The sequence below is a fragment of the Caenorhabditis briggsae genome (assembly GCF_000004555.2).
Source record: "Caenorhabditis briggsae complete genome, chrII, whole genome shotgun sequence".
Lineage (NCBI taxonomy): Eukaryota > Metazoa > Nematoda > Chromadorea > Rhabditida > Rhabditidae > Caenorhabditis > Caenorhabditis briggsae.
This window is the reverse complement of record NC_013486.2, coordinates 14,235,568-14,258,013: the sequence shown is the minus strand read 5'-3', so window position 1 is coordinate 14,258,013 and position 22,446 is coordinate 14,235,568. Positions and strand designations below refer to the sequence as shown.

At 34.7% G+C, this 22,446-nt stretch overlaps 4 protein-coding genes and 1 non-coding gene across 5 annotated transcripts in view; 2 read left to right on the top strand and 3 right to left on the bottom strand.

The window, feature by feature from the left end:
- Positions 1-2,789: 2,789 nt before the first annotated feature.
- On the bottom strand, positions 2,790-2,909 carry CBG28166. Its single transcript has 2 exons — positions 2,871-2,909; positions 2,790-2,836 (listed from the first exon to the last, which is right to left on the bottom strand). It is a non-coding gene (tRNA).
- Positions 2,910-3,493: 584 nt separating this feature from the next.
- Positions 3,494-4,925, top strand: CBG10334 (the record flags this gene model as incomplete). The annotated part of the gene is made up of 3 exons (XM_002631998.1): positions 3,494-3,620; positions 4,384-4,477; positions 4,832-4,925. The coding sequence occupies 3 exons, from the start codon at positions 3,494-3,496 to the stop codon at positions 4,923-4,925; spliced, it is 315 nt and encodes a 104-aa protein (XP_002632044.1).
- Positions 4,926-5,471: 546 nt separating this feature from the next.
- Positions 5,472-6,190, bottom strand: CBG10335 (the record flags this gene model as incomplete). The annotated part of the gene is made up of 2 exons (XM_002631999.1): positions 5,472-5,773; positions 6,175-6,190. 2 exons carry the CDS (start codon positions 6,188-6,190, stop codon positions 5,472-5,474), a joined length of 318 nt encoding a protein of 105 aa, XP_002632045.1.
- Positions 6,191-10,259: 4,069 nt separating this feature from the next.
- Positions 10,260-10,979, bottom strand: CBG10336 (the record flags this gene model as incomplete). The annotated part of the gene is made up of 3 exons (XM_002632000.1): positions 10,260-10,499; positions 10,545-10,691; positions 10,953-10,979. The coding sequence occupies 3 exons, from the start codon at positions 10,977-10,979 to the stop codon at positions 10,260-10,262; spliced, it is 414 nt and encodes a 137-aa protein (XP_002632046.1).
- An 8,564-nt stretch (positions 10,980-19,543) lies between these two features.
- The window catches only part of Cbr-rgs-4, a gene marked incomplete at both ends in the record, with an annotated part of 5,768 nt that continues 2,865 nt past the window's right edge, over positions 19,544-22,446 (top strand). The window contains 5 exons of the mRNA XM_045243024.1: positions 19,544-19,589; positions 20,409-20,511; positions 20,974-21,084; positions 21,695-21,847; positions 22,033-22,114. Coding sequence (XP_045094216.1) covers positions 19,544-19,589; positions 20,409-20,511; positions 20,974-21,084; positions 21,695-21,847; positions 22,033-22,114 — 495 coding nt within the window. The remainder of the gene's footprint in view (positions 19,590-20,408; positions 20,512-20,973; positions 21,085-21,694; positions 21,848-22,032; positions 22,115-22,446) is intronic.

The window sequence follows — 22,446 nt, the reverse complement described above, 5'->3', positions numbered from 1 at the left end:
TCTCAGAATCTCAGAATCTCAGAATCTCAGAATCTCAGAATCTCAGAATCTCAGAATCTCAGAATCTCAGAATCCTAGAAATTGCGGAAATTCAGATTTTCAGAGTACCAGAATTTCAGAGATTTAGAAATTCAGAAATTCAGAAATTTCTAAATTCAACATTGTGAATCATTTAGGATTGTCGTAAATAAGATTCTGCAGCCTTCAGAACCTGGAAGAGATCTTTCGGAAAGAAACCAAAAATGCGCGCGAATTGTCGGCAAGTTGCGCGCATCATCTGCAAAGACAAAAAGTTCCGGGTATCAAGCGGGTACGGGTACGGGCGGGTACGGGCGGGTATATCGCTACCCGCATGGAAACCCTACTAGAAACTGTGCAGTATATAAAAACATATTTTCCAGCTGATTTCTAGCCATTTTCACAATTTTCAGAGGTCTGGAGCTTGCTCATTAGGTTTCCAATCATTTCGATAATTTTGAAGGATGTAAAAAAGACCTAGATGGAAAACTTTGCATTCGCAGAATTTCTTGAAAGCGCCTAGTTTGCCGATTTCTGAAAGAAACCATTTTTTGGCCTTTTTTGTGTTGAAAACCTGAAAAAATCGGTGTAGAATACAATTATTCTAAATGACCGGTACTGTCATTAATAATCTGAAAATCCATTTCAAGCCGTGCAATTCTGTCAAAAAACCAACTTCCTAGCTTATCTAGAACCGGAGATACGGTCATTTGAAGTTTCCGAGGTTAGAGACGCAGCGTGTCTCGTCGTCTGCGTCTCTAGCCTCCTAAACTTGGAATGACTTTATCTCGGCCCCTAGAAGCGCTAGAAACGTGATTTTTAGACAGAATTCTAGGAAATTTTGTCTTTTTATAATTAGAAAGTTTTTCACCCTCCAAAGTTTTCAAAGTGATCGGGAACTTGACAGCCGAGCTACCGACTACTAAAAATAGTCCAAATGACTGAAAATAAACTGAAAAATACGTTTTTGCATATCTTATGGACCGGTACTGTACTTTCTGCTATTTATCTTTTGAGACGATTCAGTCAAGTTCCAGATGCATTGGTCGCCAGAAAATTAATAATACAGTTTTTTTTCTCGCTGATGAGTAACCTAGAGGTTTCCTTCTCTAATTTCCTGTCTATCGTTAGTGTCCAAAAAAGTGGGCGGAGCTTAATTTTTCTTTTTTTTTGAGTCTCTAGACAGCCAGTTGAACTTTACAAAAAATTTTCGGTTCACTGATTTTGAGAGCAAAAAACCTAGGATTTTTGAACTTGCGGACATTCGGACGCATGGACAAACAGACCAATAATTTTTGACCACGTTTTTCTCCCCCTCAAATCTGTCTGTGTGCCTTTTTTGCCTCCGGCTGTTCTTATAAATTGCTCATCCTTATTTTTTTCTATTTTTCCCTTTTTTTTTCTTCTCATTTTTCAAAAAAAAAAAAATAAGAAGAAGAAGAAGAAGTGTGAAAAATGAGACAATCTTTCAGAAAAATGTGTCTTCTGCAAACTTTTTCTTTTTTTTATTCACAATTTTTTTTGTTTGCATTAGATTTTTTTCTGAATGAAAAAAATCATTTTGTTTCTTTTTGAAATTGGAAAATGTGTCGTTCGCACTTTTATTCAGATAGTTTTGACATTCTTCTGAAACTTGGAAACTATTGGAAATTTCCAGTTTTTGAACCGGAAGTTTAGAAAATTCCAAACTAATTTTAAACATTTTTTCATATTTTCAAATTCTGAAAACCTAAAATTTCAGAATTTCGTGGGATTTTGAAGTCTGAATTCCCGATGTTCTGAGTTTTCGAGATTCCAGAAAATGTATAAATTCGGAAATTCTATTTTTTTTTCAAATTAGCAGTTTCAGCATTTTCAGGGATTTTTCAATTTTGCGAATTTTTAAAAGTTTCGAAATTGATTTTTATTATTGCCAAGATTCTGAAAACCCTGAAACTTTAGGAAACCTTAAATTTCAGGAATTCCGAATTTCTGAAATTCTGAAATTCTGAAATTCTGAAATTCTGAAATTCTGAAATTCTGAAATTCTGAAATTCTGAAATTCTGAAATTCTGAAATTCTGAAATTCTGAAATTCTGAAATTCTGAAATCCTGAAATTCTGAAATTCTGAAATTCTGAAATTCTGAAATTCTGAAATTCTTAAATTCTGATATTCTGATATTCTGAAATTCTGAGATTCTGAGATTCTGAGATTCTGAAATTCTGAAATTCTGAAATTCTGAAATTCTGAGATTCTGAGATTCTGAAATTCTGAAATTCTGAAATTCTGAAATTGAAAAATTGAAAAATTTGGAAATTTCAAAATGTTGAATATTTAGGAAATGCTGAATTTCGGATTTTCATTTTTTCGAATATCAGGAAATTCAAAAATACAAAAAATTGAAAAGTTCAGAAAATTAGAAAATCTGAAAATCTGAAACTCCAGTAAATTCAAAAATTCTCATTTTCTGATTTTCTGATTTTTCGGAATTTCATAAAACTCTGAACCCATCGAACTTCCCCAATTTTTCCAGTTCAAAAGTTTCACCATTTCACACACGTACACAATTTTCCTCTCCCTATCTCTTCAAATCTGATAACATAACCAGCCAGGTGATAATGTTATTAGAATGTGTGTTTCACTCTGAAAATCTTTCAGAGTTTGATACGATAATCCGCCAGATATATAAGCAAATCTAATCTTCAGCCTCGCGCTCATTTTTCTTCTTTTCCCCATCTATTTTTTGCTGAAAAGTCCCTCTAAATTTCGCAAAAAAAACGCAAAAATATCTGCACGAAGTGGGATTCGAACCCACGCACCCATACGAGTACCAGAACACCCAGTAAGACCTCGAACTTGAGGCAAGCTGTCGCTTGAGTCTGGCGCCTTAGACCACTCGGCCATCCGTGCACACCGAGGAGAGTAGCAGGTTGTCGTAATGAACGGGTGGGGGGAGGCGACCGGCGAGAGAGAGAGATAGGGAAGGTGAGTGTAAATTTATTGTGAGTAATTTTTTTGCGAAATTTTGAAGTGGCTTAAAATTGGCCAAAAAGTCTACAAGCCCCTTCTATACTCAATTTTTCACATTCTCCCCGAATTTCACACTTGTTTTGACCCTTTTTTCTTTGATCTCTTGAGTTTTCCCCCTACTTTCTCATCTGTACTTTGAATCTTTTAATTTCCCGCCTTTCTTTTTTCTATTCTAATCAACAAAAATGAATGACCTGAAAAGGGAAATGAGAAAATGAGGAAATGAAGAAAAACCACCACCCACCAACCCACGCGGTGATCAGGAAAATGACGAGTTTCAGAAAATGGGCGGAGCCTAATAAGAAGTGGGCGGAGCCTATTTTTTGGGTGTCTTCTAATTTTTTACACCTTTTAGGGCACTTTTTTCATCTCTTCATAGTCTATTAACAACCCAAAATTCCACACTTTCGAAAGTTAATTTTTGCAGTTCTACAGTAACCCAAAAGACTACAAACTACAAAACGATGAGCGTCACTCGTCTTGGCGAGGAAATGAACAAGAAAATCTCAATTTCGGATGGCAATGCCAAGAATCCGAAGAAGAATAGTACTGCCAGTGGGCATGTGGCAAAAGTTGGCGATGTTTTGGGAGGTGAGGGTACTGTAGGGATACTTTAGGTAACTAGATAGGGTTACTGTAGTTGAATGTACAGTTACGATAGGTAGAGGTTACTGTAGTAAAAGTTGAAGTTATGGTAGTTAGGGATTACCTACTGTTTTCCTCTAATAGCAGCCCACACAAACAGTCAAATTCGAGCTCAATTAAGTCGGTTTTTATGAGAGATATCAAAAAATTGTTAACTGATAAAATATTTATCATGACCTGAGAAATATTTTATCAGTTGACAAATTGTTGATATCTTTTGCAGGAATCGAGATAATTGAGCTCAAAATGGACAGTCAGTCACTGTAGCTATAGGGCTACTGTAAGTAAAACCAAGGTTACTGTAGTAATACCGTTACTGTAGACAATGTGAAGATTACTGTAGCATTAGGCTTACTGTAGCAATAGCCTAACTGTAGCTAAGGGTTACTGTAATTAAAGTTGAAGTATTGTAGTTAGGGCTTACCTACCGTATAACCTCTGAAGGCAGCTCACTCAAACCGTCCACTTTGAGTTCAATTATCTCGGTTCCCGTAAGAGATATCAAAAAGATGTCAACTGATAAAATATTTATCATAATATCACCAATATTTTATTATTTGACAATAGTTTGATATCTCTCATGGGAACTGAGATAATTGAGCTCAAAGTTAATGGTCAGGGTGGGCTTCTATTAGAATTCTGTAGGGGTAGGATTACTGTAACTAGGCTAGGCTACTACCTAACTATAGTAATTCTAAAATTCTTCCAGACGAGACCCCACCACGCAAGAAGAGCTCCTTGAAGGAAAATATCGCCGCCGCGTTCCGCTCTCCAGTGTATCTCATTCGTCGTGAGGCTTCCAAGTGAGTTTTGGGGTTTTTGGTGGCCTAGAAATCCAGAATTCTAGGCAACTATCCATTCAGTTGGCCTAAAAACCGAAGCTGGATATAAGCTGGGTTTTTAGGCCACCGTACCTGGATGTCCACGTTTTGGAGTAGCTGGCCTAGAAATCCCCGTTTCTGGGATTCTAGGCCACAGTATTCCTGTGGGCTAGAAAACCAGATGAGTGAACTAAAGCTGCTTTTCTAGGTCATAGGGTTTGGGGTTTGGAGACCTAGAAACCCGAAAACTTGGATTCCTAGGCCAGCTCCTTTTTTCTTAAAGTGTCCTATGTCTGTCTGTGTGTCCCGATGTCCAAAATTTCAACATTTTTGCAGAGCCCGCTGGGAGCAAGTCCGCGAACGTCTCAAGTTGTCCCGAGTCAAAATTTCCATGCGTGATCGCAAACGGAAGGCATCGAAATCCAGTTAGTTTCACTTTTTTTGGGTTTTTGGTTCTGTACATTGGCTGAAATTTTGGCTGAAAATTATGCGAAAAAGATGATATGAAAACTGGTTTAAATTATGGCGGATTATAGAAAAAAAAACATTCTCAGAAAATGTAATTCGATGGGGATGGGGATTAATGGAATGGATTTTTTGGCTGAAAAAAGGCAGAAAATAGAAAATCTTGAATAGAAAAATGTCGGTTTTTTTTTGGGATTAATTTTTATATGTATAGAAATATGGACAGGTTTTAAATGGCAGTTGACATTTTGGGAGTACAAAGAAAGAGATTTGGACGTTTTTCTGAAGATTTTGGCATTTTTTGGTAAATTTTTTGGATTTTGGGGTGAAACGGGGTCTAAAAGGTCTAAAAATGATTGTTTGTGAACAATAATTTTAGAAATTTCTATTTTTTTCTCAACTTTTGAAGAATTTTTTGACTTCCGAATTTATAGAATTCTGAAAACCTGAAACTCTGAAATTATGAAATTCTGAAATTATGAAAATCTGAAACTCTGAGATTTTGAGATTCTCATATTCTGAGATTCTGAGATTCTGAGATTCTAAGATTCTGAGATTCTGAGATTCTGAGATTCTCATATTCTGAGATTCTGAAATTCTGAGATTCTGAGATTTTGAGATTCTGAGATTCTGAGATTCTGAGATTCTGAGATTCTGAGATTCTGAGATTTTGAATTCTGAGATTCTGAGATTCTGAGATCCTGGGATTTTGAGATTCTGAGATTCTGAGATTTTGAGATTCTGAGATTCTGAAATTCTGAGATTCTGAGATTCTCATATTCTGAGATTCTGAGATTCTGAGATTCTGAAATTCTGAAATTCTGAGATTCTGAGATTTTGAGATTCTGAAATTTCTGAGATTCCGAAATTTTGAAAAGTCTGAAATTTTGAAAATTGTCGGCTCTAGAATTATGAGACTCAGAAATTCAGAAATTCTGAAGTTCTAAAAATCTAGAATTCTGAAATACGGAAGATCATAATTCCAGAAATTCGAAAAATCTGAAAATTGAAATTTCTGAGATTAGAGTGTTCTAAAATTTTGTGATTCCGAGATTCTGTCTGAAATTCTAGAAAAACTTAGTTTTCGAAATTTCGAAATGCTCGATATTTTAAAATTTCCAGAACTTCAAAAAATGTCCCTCACTTCCAGAACATATCTTCCCATTTTTTTGGACCTTTTCTCAAAAAAAAAGAGAATGAACTAATGAAATTACCTCTTTCCTCTCTCATTTTCCCCAAAAAAAACTACTCACGTCACACTGAAAAAGAGTAGATCAAAACGAAAATTGACTCATTTTTCATCTTATTTTTTTATTGGTTTTCTGTCTGGAGCCGGGAACAAAACGGCAATTAGTTCCGGTAAAACGAGTACCATTTTTCTAGAAAATTCACATAAAAATGGCCGAGGAAATTGGTTTTGAAATGGAGAGAGACGGCGAAACCGCTTAATTAATTTTCGCCTCTCTCTTTTTCTCTGCGTCTCTTACTCTCTCGTTTAATGGCATTTAAAGATGAGCTAGTTGTTTTTCTAGAATGTTTATAGTTCTATTTTGATATTTTGAGAATTTCTGAATTACTGAATTTCTGAATTTCTGAATTTATTAATTTATGAATTTATGAATTTCTGAATTTCTGAATTTCTGAATTTCTGAATTACTGAAATTCTAAAATTCCACAATTCAAAAACTCTAGTATTCGGAAATAGACAAATGCTTGAATTCTGAAATTCTGAGATTCTGAGATTCTGAATTTCTGAATTTCTGAATTTCTGAACTTCTGAATTTTCGAATTTCTGAATTTCTGAATTACTGAAATTCTAAAATTCCACAATTCAAAAACTCTAGTATTCGGAAATAGACAAATGCTTGAATTCTGAAATTCTGAGATTCTGAATTTCTGAATTTCTGAATTTCTGAATTTCTGAATTTTCGAATTTCTGAACTTCTGAATTACTGAAATTCTAAAATTCCACAATTCAAAAACTCTAGTATTCGGAAATAGACAAATGCTTGAATTCTGAAATTCTGAGATTCTGAATTTCTGAATTTCTGAATTACTGAAATTTTAAAATTCCACAATTCAAAAACTCTAGTATTCGGAAATAGACAAATGCTTGAATTCTGAAATTCTGAGATTCTGAATTTCTGAATTTCTGAATTTCTGAATTTCTGAATTTCTGAATTTCTGAATTTCTGAATTTCTGAATTTCTGAATTTCTGAATTTCTGAACTTCTGAATTTCGGAATTTCTGAATTACTGAAATTCTAAAATTCCACAATTCAAAAACTCTAGTATTCGGAAATAGACAAATGCTTGAATTCTGAAATTCTGAGATTCTGAATTTCTGAATTTCTGAATTTCTGAATTTCTGAATTTTCGAATTTCTGAATTTCTGAATTTCTGAAATTCTGAATTTCTGAATTTATGAATTTCTGAATTTATGAATTTCTGAATTTCTGAATTTATTAATTTATGAATTTATGAATTTCTGAATTTCTGAATTTCTGAATTTCTGAATTACTGAATTTCTGAATTTCTGAAATTCTGAAATTCTGAAATTCTGAAATTCTGAAAAGTTGTCAATTACAAAACTGAAGCTCTCATTTAGTTTGGTGTAATCTGAAAGTTTCGAACAAATTCAAAAATTCTGAATTACATCTTTAGGATTCTAAAGTTGACTATTTTCCAATGGAAATGTCGAAAAATGAAATGCTCTGTGTGGTATCGTAGTTTCACCATAATCCGCAATCTACAGTAATCTGAAAACTTCAAAGTTTGAAAATCCCGAGAGTAGAGCCTGGAAAAAGCCATCAATCTCTCTCTTTTACCTGAAATAAGAAGGATCTCTGACCCCAATTACATTCCATTCCAATGGAATGACATGGCACGGGTCAGCTGTTATTTGGGCTTCAAGATTTTTTCGAAAAGTTTAAATTATGTTTTTCCAGATTTTTCCTTTTCCTTTTTTTTTCTTTGAAAGGAAATTTCATAGTTTTGAGATTCTTAAAAATTTGGAATTTTGGTTTCCAACTACAATTTTCGATGTACATTTTTCAATAAAAACCTTCTCACAAATGATCTGAAAATCCATTTCAAACCCTACAATTCTGTCCGAAAACCAACTTCCTAGCTCATCTAAAACTTGAGATACGGTCATTTGAAGTTTCCGAGGTAAGAGACGCAGCGTGTCTCGTCGTCTGCGTCTCTAGCCTCCTGAACTTGGAGCGGCTCTATCTCGGCTAATAGACGCCCTAGAAACGTAATTTTTAGACAATTGTAGGAAATTTTGTTTTTCATAGTTAAAAAGAGTTTTTTTCAAAATGACTCTTTCAAAATTTACAAAAGTTGTCAAAATAATCAAAAATCAACTGAAAAATATGGTTTTGTATACCTTATTGACCAATACTGTACTTTCTGAGATTCCAAATTTCAAAGATTCCGAGACCCTGGCTGTCATCCAGTCATCATATGTTTTCTCTTCTCTTCCAATTCCCCACGTGCATCTCTTATTTTATTTTTCTTCACCGAACAAAAGTATATCATTGCTCCTCCTATGTTTTTCATGGAAGAAGAGAAAGAGAAGAAAGCAAAACTAAAGGAATGGGTGATGGATGATGATCGAAAATGATCATAAAAATGTCAAGTGGTTGGAAAAAATGGAGCACACACAGCTGGGGTGGGAAGCCCACCCCAGCTTTGAGTTATCTGATTTTTCTTTGTTCCTTTTTTTGTTGGTTTTTTATTGAATCGGGTATTTTGATGTTTTTCTCCAGAAATTCGGAAATTCATAAATTTTGAGAATTCACGAACTTTGAGATTCTAAAAATCTACAGCCAAAACCTCAGAGATTCAGAATATCAGAATTCAAGAATTTCAGAATCTCAGAATCTCAGAATCTCAGAATTCCAGAATCTCAGAATATTAGAACCTCAGAATCTCAGAATTTGAGAATTTTAGAAATTCAGAAATTCAGAAATTCAGAAATTCAGAAATTCAGAAATTCAGAAATTCAGAAATTCAGAAATTCAGAAATTCAGAAGTTCAGAAATTCAGAAATTCAGAAATTCAGAAATTCAGAAATTCAGAAATTCAGAAATTCAGAAATTCAGAAATTCAGAAATTCAGAAATTCAGAAATTCAGAAATTCAGAAATTCAGAAATTCAGAAATTCAGAAATTCAGAAATTCAGAAATTCAGAAATTCAGAAATTCAGAAATTCAGAATCTCGGAATCTCAGAATCTCAGAATCTCAGAATCTCAGAATCTCAGAATCTCAGAATCTCAGCATCTTAGAATCTCAAAATCACAGAATCTCAGAATCTTCAGAATCTCAGAATCTCAGAATCTCAGAATCTCAGAATCTCAGAAATCCAGAAATGCAGAAATTCATATGCAGAAATTCGTATGTTGAATTCTGAAATTCTCAGGATCTTCCAGAAAAAAAATTAAAACCATTTTTTTGTTTCTCCGGCTCTTCTCGAAGAACACACGTCACAGCTCAACCCATGGCCCGGCGGGTCCCTGTGACTGGTCGTATCTCTTTTCTCTCTCTCTCCTCTCTCTCATTTTATGTATGTTTTCGATCAACAAAAACGATTCTTCTCAATTTCTTGGATTTTTTTGGGTCAAATTTTCAATTTTTTGAGCCTTAATGAAAAAAATCCGTAATTTACAACCCCCATTGTATAGAAATGGGGGCGGTGTTAAGGACCAAAAAGGGGCGGAGCTTAAGATGTTGTCTTAAAATATAAAGTGAACATTTTTGGCTTCGTGGCTGATTATGAAACCCTATTTTGGAAATTTTCAGAATTTATTTTTTAAGTTTTTAAAGATTTTTTTCCAAAAATTCCGGTTCATCACGAAGGACCTCCTAGTGATCTTTACTCGGTATTTTCTTTTTCGGCAAAAAGAGTCCCATGTCCATGACCATTTGGAAAAATCCCAAGTGACCCTGAAAAATAAAATTTTGGCACATATTTTTTTTTGAAAACAAAACTTCCTTTTTCACGGAATATAACAGAAAGAACCTCCAGGGAGTCGATTTTTCGGATTTTTGAGATTTTTGGATTTTTTGAATTTCGAATTTTTGAATTTTGGAATTCTAAAGTTTAAAATTCTGAATTGAAGTTCCACTGTTCGGAGATTTTGAGATTCTAAAGGAATCTAATTTTTTAAAATTCTAAGATTCTTATATTCTGGGATTCTGAGATTCTGAAATTCTGAAATTCTGACATTCTGACATTCTGAGATCCTGAGATTCTGAAATTCTGAGATTCTGACATTCTGAGATCCTGAGATTCTAAGATTCTGAGATTCTGAGATTCTGAGATTCTGGGATTATGAGATTCTGAGATTCTGAAATTCTGAGATTCTGACATTCTGAGATTCTGAAATTCTGAGATTCTGGCATTCTGAGATCCTGAGATTCTAAGATTCTGAGATTCTGAGATTCTGAGATTCTGAGATTCTGAAATTCTGAGATTCTGACATTCTGAGATCCTGAGATTCTAAGATTCTGAGATTCTGAGATTCTGAGATTCTGGGATTATGAGATTCTGAGATTCTGAAATTCTGAGATTCTGACATTCTGAGATCCTGAGGTTCTAAGATTCTGAGATTCTGAGATTCTGAGATTCTGAGATTCTGAAATTCTGACATTCTGACATTCTGAGATCCTGAGATTCTGAGATTCTGAGATTCTGAGATTCTGAGATTCTGAGATTCTGAAGTTCTGGAATTCTAATATTCTGAAATTTCTACTTTTCGTATTTTGACTCCAAGATCAGAATATCAAATTTTTAATTTTCCTTTTTTTTCTTCTTCTTATTTTTCCAAAATGCCATATGCCAAAATTGAAAAAAAAATGAAGAAAAAAAGTGGGTTGGTTGTTTCAAAGTAGAGAAGCAGCAGTAGCAACTCTATCAAAATGTCACGTATAGAATAAAAATTCAATTCTTCTCCTTCTTTTCCTTCTTCTTCTTCTTCCTCTTACCCGGAAAAAAAGAGATGAGGTCAACATTTTTTTTGTGCACATCTATGTCTATTTTCTAGTAAAAAATAATTTTAAATACATTTTTTCCTAGAAAAGGGTCTTTTCCGTGTCTTCTAAAACTAGGCTCTTCCTCTTCTCCATATCTCAGAAAAGTAAAATTTTAAAAATTGACTGCTTAGTCTTAAAAGAAGCAAAACCATTTCATGGTTTGTCTTTTTGTTAAGTTTTTGAACTATACAACTTTTTCTTCTTTTTCTTCCTCTTCTCCTTATCCCGAAAAAGTAAAATTTTGAGACATAAACTTTTTATCCTCATAAGAAGAAAGTCCATGGAACGTCTATTTTTCTGAACATCTCAATTCAAAATTTATTTTTTTTTCTTCTTCCTCTTCTCCATATCCCAAAATTCAAATTTTCGAAAATTGGAGTTTTATCTTTAAAAGAAGAAAGACCATGTCCTGGTACGTCATTTTTTTCATATTTTCTAACTATCGAAATCCTTTTCCTTCTTTTTCTTCCTCTTCTTCTTTTCCCAAAAATCTCAAAATTTTGAAAACTGATTTTCAAGCTTAAAAGAAGAAAGTCCATGTTTTAAAACTTTTATTTTTCAAGCTTTTCAAATCAAAGTAGCTTTTTCTTTTTCTTCTTCCTCTTCTCCTTATCCCAAAAAAGTAAAATTTTGAAAAATAAGCTTTTTATCCTCAAAAGAAGAAAAACCGTAGCCTGATTCGTCTATTTTTTTTATCTCAAATTCTAAGAGGTGAATTCTTCTTCTTCTTCCTCTTTTTCTTATCCCAAAATGTAAATTTTTTTTAAATGAACTTTTCATCCTTAAAAGAAGAAACACCATATTCTGGTAAGCCTAGTTCTCAAATTTTTGGATTCAAAATGTCTTTTACTTCTTTTTCTTCCTCTTCTTCTTCTTATCTACTCTTCCCCCGAAAACCCATTATTCAAAAAATTCTTCCTTCTCCGACCCCAATAAAAAGTACAAATCTATAAAATGTGCAAAAATAAGTGCCATCAAAAATTCCACTTCCAAACAGCAGATGTAGGTTGAAAAAAGTAAAATCGGAGAAGAGCAAAAAAGAGAATTGCCTGCTCCAGATTTCGAAAAAGAAGAAGAAAAATAAGAAGGAACATAAAGTGAACATGTGGCGCGTGTTTCTTCTTCTTCCGCCTCTTCATCTTCTTGTTATCAAAACGAAGTTAGAGGGTCTTCTTCTTTTTCTTCTTCTTCTTCTCCATACTCCCGGGAGAAGAAGAAGAAGAGGAATAAGAAGAAAAATACGAATATTTTCTTCTCGTTCTCTGCAACAACGTGGATTCTATAGATCTCTTTGCCTATCTGCGTCTCCAAATCTCTCTTCTTCTAAGATCATTAATTAGTTTCGGGGAAGAAGAAGAAGAAGAAGAAGGAAAATAGAAAAAGAAGAAGAACAAATATTATACTTTTTCGGGATTCTATCTATTTGCAAATTTTCTCCTTTCCTAATTAGTCTGAGTCTTCTTCTTTTCTCTTCTTCTTCTTCTCCGAATTTTCAGAAAAAAAAGAAGAAGAACCCCTACTGTACAATTTCCGGTAATCTGATATTTCTATTTTTACCCAAAACATCTGTTACAAAAAGATAAAGAAGAAGAAGAGATAGGAAATCCTTATCAATCAAAGATAAAAAGAAAATTTGGGAAAGAACGGAATGGTGATTCCTATTAGTCACTATTCCTTCTTCTTCTTCTTCATTTTTTAGTTGGTCGAATTAGACAAAATTGGTCTTTTCTGCGTCCAAATTCCTATAACAAAGATCCAAGTTTCGAAATTTTTCTACTTTTCCATTACCCAGAATATTATTAAAAAGAAGAAAAACTTAAAAATAGAAATAATTCAGCTCGTCTTCTTTTTTTTTCATCTCTTCTTTTTCTTCTTCTTTTCCATAACCCAGACCGATTCGGAGAAGAAAAATAAATAGTAATTCTAAAAAAAAGAAGAGAAAGAGTTTTGAAAAATTCTGAAATGTTGAATTTCCTTCTTTTGAAATTATTTGTTTCTTCTTCTTCTTTTTTTCTTCTCCTTATCCCAAAAATTAAAATTTTTATAAATAGATTTTTCACCCCTAAAAGTAGAAAAACTATCTTTTGGTATGTCTATTTTTCATATTTTCCAACTTTTTCTTTTTTTTTTCTTCTTCTTCTTCTTATTGGAAAAAAAATTTGAAAATCGATTTTTCATCCTCAAAAGAAGAAAAACCATCTTTTGGTATGTCTATTTTTTGAGTTTTCAATCTATAAAAATTATTTTTCTTCTTCTTCTTCTTCTTCTTCTTCTTCCCCGCATCCCAAAAAAAGACAATTTTTGGAAATAATTTTTTAACCTCAAAAGAAGAAAAACCATGTTCTGGTACGTCTATTTTAAACATTTTTGAAGTGTATGAATCCTTTTCCTTCTTTTTCTTCTTCTTCTTAGTTTCACCAAAAAAGTGAAAACTTACAAAAATTAATTTTTAACTTTAAAAGAAGAAAAACCATGTTCTGGTACGTCTACTTTTCAATTTCTTTACAAAAAATCTCAACTTTCTAGTTTGAACTTTGTTCTTCTTCCTCACCTTCTTCTTCTCCTTCTTCTTCTCCTTATCCCCAATAGAGCGTATTTTCAAAAACTATCCTCGTAGATGGATCCCTCCTATCGAGGGACCCATCTATCACTTCCTAAAAACGCATTCTTCTTTTTCTTCCTCTTCTCCATATTTAACCGAAAAATGCCCAAATTCTTCTGGGGGTTACATTGTTTTTGGCTCCGCCCCCTATTCCCATCTTCTTTTCATTCTCTAAATCTCTTTTTTCTCCATATTTTTGACCCTTTTCTTCTTCGTCTTTCCCATATTTTCCCCCTTCTTTTTGTTTCTCCGGAAAAGAAGAAGATGAGCCTTCGCTTCCCTTTTTTTCACGATTTTTCAGACACCAGGGTCCCCTTTTTTCTAGAGAGAAGGGTCACTTTGAAATGTATATTTTTCAAGGAACAAAGACATTTTTTTGAAGGAATTCATGGAATTTTTGTAGTTTCATAAGGTTACTGTAGGTTTTATGACTTTTGAGGATCTAAAATTCCGAAAAGCCGAAATTCTAAGATTTTTTTTAAGGTGTCCAACTTATAGGACTCTGAATTTAGAATTCTACGAAGATCTTTTTTTTTCTGCAAAATCTCTAAATTGAAAAAAAAACACTTTTCTCATTTTGCGCCTATTTTGAAAACTTGGAAGCTTTTTTCTGTTTGCTTAACGAGAATTCTTCGAATCGTAGATTCGAAATGGCAGAAATCCTTGATTTCCGGATTCTGAGATTCACAATTCCAGAATCTATAGATTTCCTAAAATTCTGAAATTCTGAATTTCTGAATTTCTGAATTTCTGAATTTCTGAATTTCTGAATTTCTGAATTTCTGAATTTCTGAATTTCTGAATTTCTGAATTTCTGAATTTCTGAATTTCTGAATTTCTGAATTTCTGAATTTCTGAATTTCTGAATTTCTGAATTTCTGAATTTCTGAATTTCTGAATTTCTGAATTTCTGAATTTCTGAATTTCTGAATTTCTGAATTTCTGAATTTCTGAATTTCTGAATTTCTGAATTTCTGAATTTCTGAATTTCTGAATTTCTGAATTTCTGAATTTCTGAATTTCTAAAATCCTAAAATTCTGAGTTTCTGAGATTCTGAAATTCAGAATTTCGAGAATTCCAAGTTTCTAATATTGGGAAATTCTGATATTCCGAAATTTTTAAACTCTAAATTCAATTCCAAAATTCTAAAATTAATTAATTTTTGCTTTTCTCTTTTTTTCTGCGTCATTCAGAAAATGAGCTAGACTTCTTCTTGATTTTTCATAGTTTCATTTTGATATTCTAAAATTCTAAAATTCTAAAATTCCAACTTTTCTTTTTCTTTTCTCTCTCCATTTTCTCATGATATCTCTTAATTACCCTCCTAATTACCCCTAACAATGGTTTTTCCCTCCAGAATCTCTATAAAATGCCACTAAAACGTCGATTACCACGATCCGTATCGGCGCCAGTTTTCGAAAAAACGTCCAGGAGAAATGTTATTGATATTCTTACAATCAAATTGAGAGATTTCTTGCCGTTTAGTAGTAAGTTTACAATTTGCGAAAAAAAAATCTAAAAATCGGTCCAGAAACTTTTATAATCAAGTGAAAATGAGCAGAGTTATGGAGCCAGAAAGTATGAAAATTGGGGAAAAATGAATCTAAAAGTTTGGTAAAAATGGTGAAAAACCGATATCAAATTGGGAAAAAATACTCTTTAAATCTGGCTGAAAAATTGAAAATCGAAACATTTCCAATTTTTTGACTTCTAGGTCATCGATTTTTGGTTTCCCAGACCATCGATTTAGGATTCCCACTCCAAAATTCAAAAATTCAAAAATCAAAAATTCAAAAATTAAAAAAAATCAAAAATTCAGGAATTCAGAAATTCAGGAATTCAGAAATTCAGAAATTCAGAAATTCAGAAATTCAGAAATTCAGAAATTCAGAAATTCAGGAATTCAGAATTTCAGAAATTCAGGAATTCAGAATTTCAGAAATTCAGGAATTCAGAATTTCAGAAATTCAGGAATTCAGAAATTCAGAAATTCAGGAATTCAGAAATTCAGGAATTCAGAAATTCAGGAATTCAGAAATTCAGGAATTCAGAAATTCAGAAATTCAGAAATTCAGAAATTCAGAAATTCAGGAATTCAGAAATTCAGAAATTCAGAAATTCAGGAATTCAGAAATTCAGAAATTCAGAAATTCAGGAATTCAGAATTTCAGAAATTCAGGAATTCAGAATTTCAGAAATTCAGGAATTCAGAATTTCAGAAATTCAGGAATTCAGAAATTCAGAAATTCAGAAATTCAGGAATTCAGAAATTCAGAAATTCAGAAATTCAGAAATTCAGAAACTAGGCCACTCATTTTTGGATTCCAAAGCCACCGATTTTTCGGATCCTAGTCCAAAAATAACTCAAAAAATTATGTATTGGTCATTCTTTTTTGGTAAGGACAAAAAAAATGTCATGGTTGAGTGGGTTTTCCCGATTTTTGAACATTAGAACTTTTTTTGATAACCTAGAACCCGACAACTAGTGGGGATTCTCGGCCAGCAGTTCTAAATAAGATGGGCTACAAAACAGTGACTAAGGATCCGATGAGATTCTAGGCCAGCTGAGAAAGTGATGGCCTATGAAGCGACAAAACTAGGTCATCTTCTCTTCAGACCCCGGTCGCCTAGAAATCCCATAGCCTAGAATCCGACGCAGTAATTATTTTTAGGCCATCCTCTTCCTTCCCAGCCGCCTGTTTCGTTTATTTTTGATCCTTTCCCTTCGAAGACAAGAAAAAACATAAATACTGTCCGTCTTCTTCTTCTTTTCCAGAAGGCAAAAAGAAGGAGAAGAAGAATCAAAGGATTAGGAGAAGAAGAAAAAAAACGATTCACTTTTCTTGTTCAAAAATGAGCGAGGGAGGGTTTTCGATTTTTTTTTCTAGGGAAAATGAGAAAATTGGAATCTTTAAGTGTTGGAGGTTTAGAAGAAGGATTTCTACTATTTTCTTTTTTTATTCCAAAAAATGTTTTCTGGGATTTTAGGGTATCATTCCTTAGGATCCTAGGCCATAGATTTTCGGGATTCTAGGCCATCATTTTTCAGGTTTCCAGGCCATCAATTTTGTTGGTTCTATGCCATCAAGTTTTGGATTCCTAGGCCACCACTCTGTAGGGTTCAAGGTCATCATTCCTTGGGATCCTACACAACTTCTTGGAATTCTAAGCCATCAATTTTTGTATTCCTAGTCCATCTTCTATTTGGGATCTTAGGCCATAGCTTTTCGGGATTCTTGGCCATCAATTTTTTTTGGTGGCCTAGGATCCGACAGCTAGGCCATAATTCGAGTCCCTTGAATCTAGAATTTCTATTTTTTTTTTCTCTGAAAAAGTCTTTTTTCCACCCCCGACCAAAAAAATTTTCTCATTTTTGGGGTCCCAGAAATCAGTGGTTGCCCTTTTTAATTCAATTTACTTTAGTTTAGCTTCAATGTTCTTTTTTCCTTAATCTCTCTCTCTCTCTTTCTCTCTCTCTCTCTCTCTCTCTCTCTCTCTCTCTCTCTCCTATTTAATTAAGGCCTCTGGTGCTCTTCAGCACAAAAAAGAGCAATTTTCTTTTTTTTGGAGAAAAGCAGCAGCAGCTCCTCACGAAATGAGCACAAATGCACCGATCCATGAAAAGTGAAAGAGAGAGAGAGAGAGAGAGAGAGAGAGAAAGAGAGAAAAGATAAATGACGTGATCTAGTGTAAAGACAAAAAAAAAGAATTTTTCGGAGTGCTCGGGGGCTCTTTTTGGAGAATGAGAGAAATAAAGGGGTCCCATGGGAACCATGGGTCACAACGTGACTTTTTACTCCAAAAGATGGGTTGACAATGGCGGAAAAAAAGGGTGACCTAGAAAAACAAGAGCCGAGATTTCTAGGTCATCAAAAAACTGGGAAGGCTAAGCTTTGAATTGATGATCAAGAATCCAGAAGTTGGTGACCTAGAAATCCATAAAACAGGTGATCTGGGAAACCGAAAATCGATGGACTAGGAATCCAGAAGTTGGTTGCCTAGAAGTCCAAAAATGCCTATCTGTCGGATCCTAGGCCATGGGAAAAAAGGAAACATCGTTCAGGAAATTTAGGTCACAATTAAATTCTAGTCTAAGGCTCTGGCCTAAAAACCCAAACATTGTGAGATCCTAGGCCACCATCCTTCTGACTGGTGGTCGGAACATTTTTTGTTTTTTTTTTAAAGATTTTTTTCTGAAAATGACAGTTTCCGTGTTTTGCGTTCCCCTCTAAATAATTGATTTCGTTCTTCTTTTTTCCCATTCATATAAAAAAAATAATTCGTTTTTTCCCAATTTTTTCTGGTCGCTTAATCAAATTCTTCGGTCCTTCTGATCCTCTTTTTTCAGACATTTTCAGTCAATCTCCTCCAGATTAGTCTGGAAAAAAGTGGGTCTTATGAGTCAGATTTTGACCAAAAGTCGAATTTTTTTTCAACAAAAAGTCGAACGTGGGAAAAGAAGGTGTCCTTGGATACGACATCAAAAAATCCCATAAAATCAATCTCTCATATTTAATGGACCCTTTTTACTTCTTCCTCTTCTTTTTCTTCTTCTTCTCCAAATTTTGGAATTCCCAGATTTTATATTCTTTGCCCTCCATCAAAAATTCAAGTCCCCCTGGATTCTGAATACCGAAAAAAATAAAAAAATTCTTCTTCTTCTTCTTTTTATTGAATGACGTGAATTTGTATTTTTCGGAGAAGGATGAATAAGGAGAAGGAGAAGACTGACTTTGATCTGAAAATTGCTGAGTAAGAGAAGGAAAAGAAGAAGAATTCCTTTGTTTCCTTTTTTTAGATTTAATGACAAGGAATCAGAAATTCGGGAGAAGAAAAAGAAGAAGAAAAAGGAAAAAGAAGAAGAACTTTTCAGATTTGCAAGTTTCTGGAAACTTTAGTCCCAAAAGTTCTGGTCTTCTTTTTCTTCCTTGTTCTTCTTTTTTCTTCTTCTTCTTCAGATTTTGGTCTTCTCCAGATTTTGATTTTTTTTCTGGAAAATCAATTTTTAGCTTTTCCAGATCAAGGTTTTCTTCTTTTCCTTCTTTTTTTTCTTTTTTCTTTTTCTTCTTTTTTCTTCTTCTTCTCCAAATTTCAGTCTTCTCCAGATTTTAGGTATTTTTTCGAAAATCACTTTTTTAGCTTTTCCAGATCTGGGTTTTTCTTTTTTTTCGTTTTTCCAAATTTTAGTCTTTTTGGACTTTTCAGTCTTCTTCTCTGATTTTTGGTCTACTTCTTCGTCTTCTTCTGATTTGATCTTCTTCCACTTTTCCTTAGCAGACTCTTAAATTCCAGACAGGGCTCTGACGATGGTACCTGTCTGAAATTTAAGATTTCCAAAAATCTGACTCATGCTCTTTTTCTTCTTCTTCTTTTTCCCCCAATCCAATCTCCTATTCATACAAAACTTTGTCTGGAACAACAGGGAAAATTTTAAATTCACACGGGTTACCTAGTTCCGGATAACAAGGACAATATTTTCTTCTTCTTTTTTGTTTTTTGGAAAATCTGGAGAAGAAGAAGAAAAAGAAAACGAAGAGGAAGGTGTGGTATTATATAAAAGTTATCGGAGAGCTTATAACACCATAAACCCCGCCCCGTCTTTTTTCGAGGTCTTCTTCTTCTTCTTCTTCTTCTTCTCTCCGCCTCATCTCCTTTTTTTTCCATATGTGAAGCCGTAGAACTGACGACGTCGTATTCAGAAGAAGAAGAAGAAGAGAGTCGATTCAATTCATCTCGATTTCCATTCGTCCCTTCTTCTTTTTTTGTGACGACGACGACGACCCTGTTTATTTAGTCTTCTTCCCCTTCTTCTTCTCCATATTTTGACATTTTCTGGAGAAGACGAAAAAAGAAATTTTTTCGTTTTCCTAGTCCTACTTTGTCTGAAAATTTTGAATCTTAAAGTTTTTTTCTCTAGAAATTCCAGTAAAGTTGTGAAAAATGAGGTCACCAAGAAAGTTGCTCAAGCAGTTGTCCATCTCGAGAGGTAAGAAGCGATCTGAAGGCGCGCCAGCCATAATTCGATGCCGGAAATGAACTTTTCTTTTTTTATGAGGTTCTTAAAATTGGAAAACTTTCCTTTGAATTCTAAAAAAATTTCGAAAAAAATTTTTTTTCGAAAAATTTTTTTTTTCGGGAACAAAAGTTTTGCACGTCTTCTGGATTTACTATTCTGAAGTTTTCGGAATTACGGTATCACCTTAAATTGTATTTTCTTGTTTTTCACATAAAACAAGTCTTCTTCTTCTTCTTCCTAGAATTCTTTACTAATACAATTAGGGGATAAGCGAGCGAATGAGAGGAATAACAATAATATGGGACCGCCATATATGGCTAACTACGTTTTCAGCTACATTTTCAGCTTTTTAGGCAAAAAAGTTGAGATTCCAAAAAACATTTTTTTTTTCGACTTCCAAAATTTTTGGAAGTCCAAAAAAAATTTTTTTTAAGAAACACGAAATTTTCCCTTTTTACGAAGTTTGAGATTTTTTGGTTGAACGGAAACTAGGCGATCCTAGACAAGACAAGAAATTGGATACTTTTGGATGTCCAGAAAAATTTTTTGCAGTTCTACAGTAATCCCTAGATGTTCGATCTCCGATCTAGGAGCAAGTGTGCTCCGTGAGATTTGCCAAAAAAATTTTTTCAATGTTGTTGAGGAACGCCACGACGTCGTGGGAAGGACTTCTAGAATTTCAGAAGCTCAGAGAACACACCTAGGCCATTTCTAGGTCATTTTACCATAGTGGCCTAGAAAACCAAACTTGCAAAAGTTCGACCACCCCTAATTTTCTCTAATTTTCAGGAGAACGTCGTCGTCGGTCTAACGAGAATCAGGCTGGCTCAACGCCACCAGCATCCGCCAACAACATCTCACCAAATCAGATGCCAGCGTCGCCACGTCTCAGGTAAGGCCGTGGCCGAACTGTTGGTGGTGGCCGAGGATCCGACAAACCTCGACCATCAGCTTTTTATAGGTTGTGTAGCCGTCAAAAAAATGAATTGATTTCGTTTTGAAATTGAATTTCCTGTCTACTGTATACTCCCAAAGGGGGCCGGACGAGCGATCTAATTTGCGCTTGTTGACCCCTAGAACCCAGTGGCCGAACTTTTGGGGGTTTCTAGGCCATCCGGAATTGTTCAATTGTGGGTTTCTTGGCCACTAGAAATCACCTGACATGCCCCTGATGTATTTTCTGGGTCATTTCTAAGTGGCGGCCTGAAAAACCCAACTGGTGAAAGTTAGGCCACCATGGTAAAATGACTTAGAAATAGCCTGACATGCCCCTGGTGAGATTTCTAGGTCATTTTGAAATGGTGGCCTAACTTGTGCAAGTTGAGTTTTCTAGGCCATGTATTTTTTTTTCCAGCCCGAACGAATGGCAATTCGCATTCGATCACGTCATCTACGATGTCGACGGACGTGCGCAGTTCACCAAATTCTTGCAGTCCGAGTACTCGGAGGAGAACATCTTGTTCTGGTAAGTGCGCTCCATTGATAACAACTTGTCAAGCGCGCTCTATTGAACTCAGACCTGTAGAGCACACTTGCTAGGCTGCCACACTCGAATCTCTTCAGAAATTCAGAAATTTGGAAATTCAGAAATTCAGAAATTCAGAAATTCAGAAATTCAGAAATTCAAAAATTCAGAAATTCAAAAATTCAGAAATTCAGAAATTCAGAAATTCGGAAATTCAGAAATTCAGAAATTCAGAAATTCGGAAATTCAGAAATTCAGAAATTCAGAAATTCAGAAATTCAGAAATTCAAAAATTCAGAAATTCAGAAATTCAGAAATTCGGAAATTCAGAAATTCAGAAATTCAGAAATTCAGAAATTCCGAAATGCAGAAATTCCGAAATGCAGAAATTTTAGAACATCTGTAGTAGATCGCATTCGACTAGAAAGCTCAAAAGCTTGCCAAGTGCGCTCTACTGGACGTGCTGGCATAAGGCTACCAAGTTCTCAGCTTCAGCTAGTCAAGTGCGCTCTACTGGACTATGTTGACTTCTAACTGTAGAGCGCATTTGTTGGTATAGATCTACTAAGCGCGCTCCACCGACCAGTTCTCAATAGAGCGAACTTTCTAGGTGGGCTGTCGAGGAGCTGAAGGCCGTCGGAATCTCCGAGGGACGTGCCAAGTTCGAGTCGACGGTCCAAGAGATGTACGACACATTTATCGCTGCCGAGTCCCCGTTGGCCATCAATATCGACCATGATACACGGACCGATATCATTGGATTGTGAGTTTTTGGCTTTGTAGTTTGTAGCGTAGACTCTTTTTTCTTTTGAATAAAAAAAATTCTCTTTCATCTCTTTCAATAAAAAAGAGCAGATCAAAAGTCGTTTGCGTCAATAGAAGCCCCTCTTTGGGGCCCAAAAACCAAAAATTGGTTGGCGCGAAATTCAAAATTTCGGAATTTTGCAGAGTCGAAGGAAAGGATCCATCGACATTCCCGGAGAACATCTACGAGCGTGCTCAAGCTCACGTCTATCGTTTGATGGAAAAGGTGTGTTGCATACTTGTAATCCGGGCCTAATTCAAAGACATCGACGACGCAGAAGAAACGCCAAACGATTTCCAACAGAATCAAGTCCAAAAAGCCGATTGGCAAGGATTTCAAACCACTTGTGGAGCTTCGAAATGTGCTCTTCAGCGCGTATTTGGCACTGAAGGACCGGATTCCACAGATGGAAATGGAGAGAGAGGAGGTTGGAGAGGAGGATTTCGATGAGGCGGTTTATGAGTTCGCGCAGGAGACGTTCCAGAAGATTCGGGAGGTTTTTGAGCCATTTTGATCGGTGAAAGCCTCTTTTGCTCCAGAAATCCCGCAAAATCGCT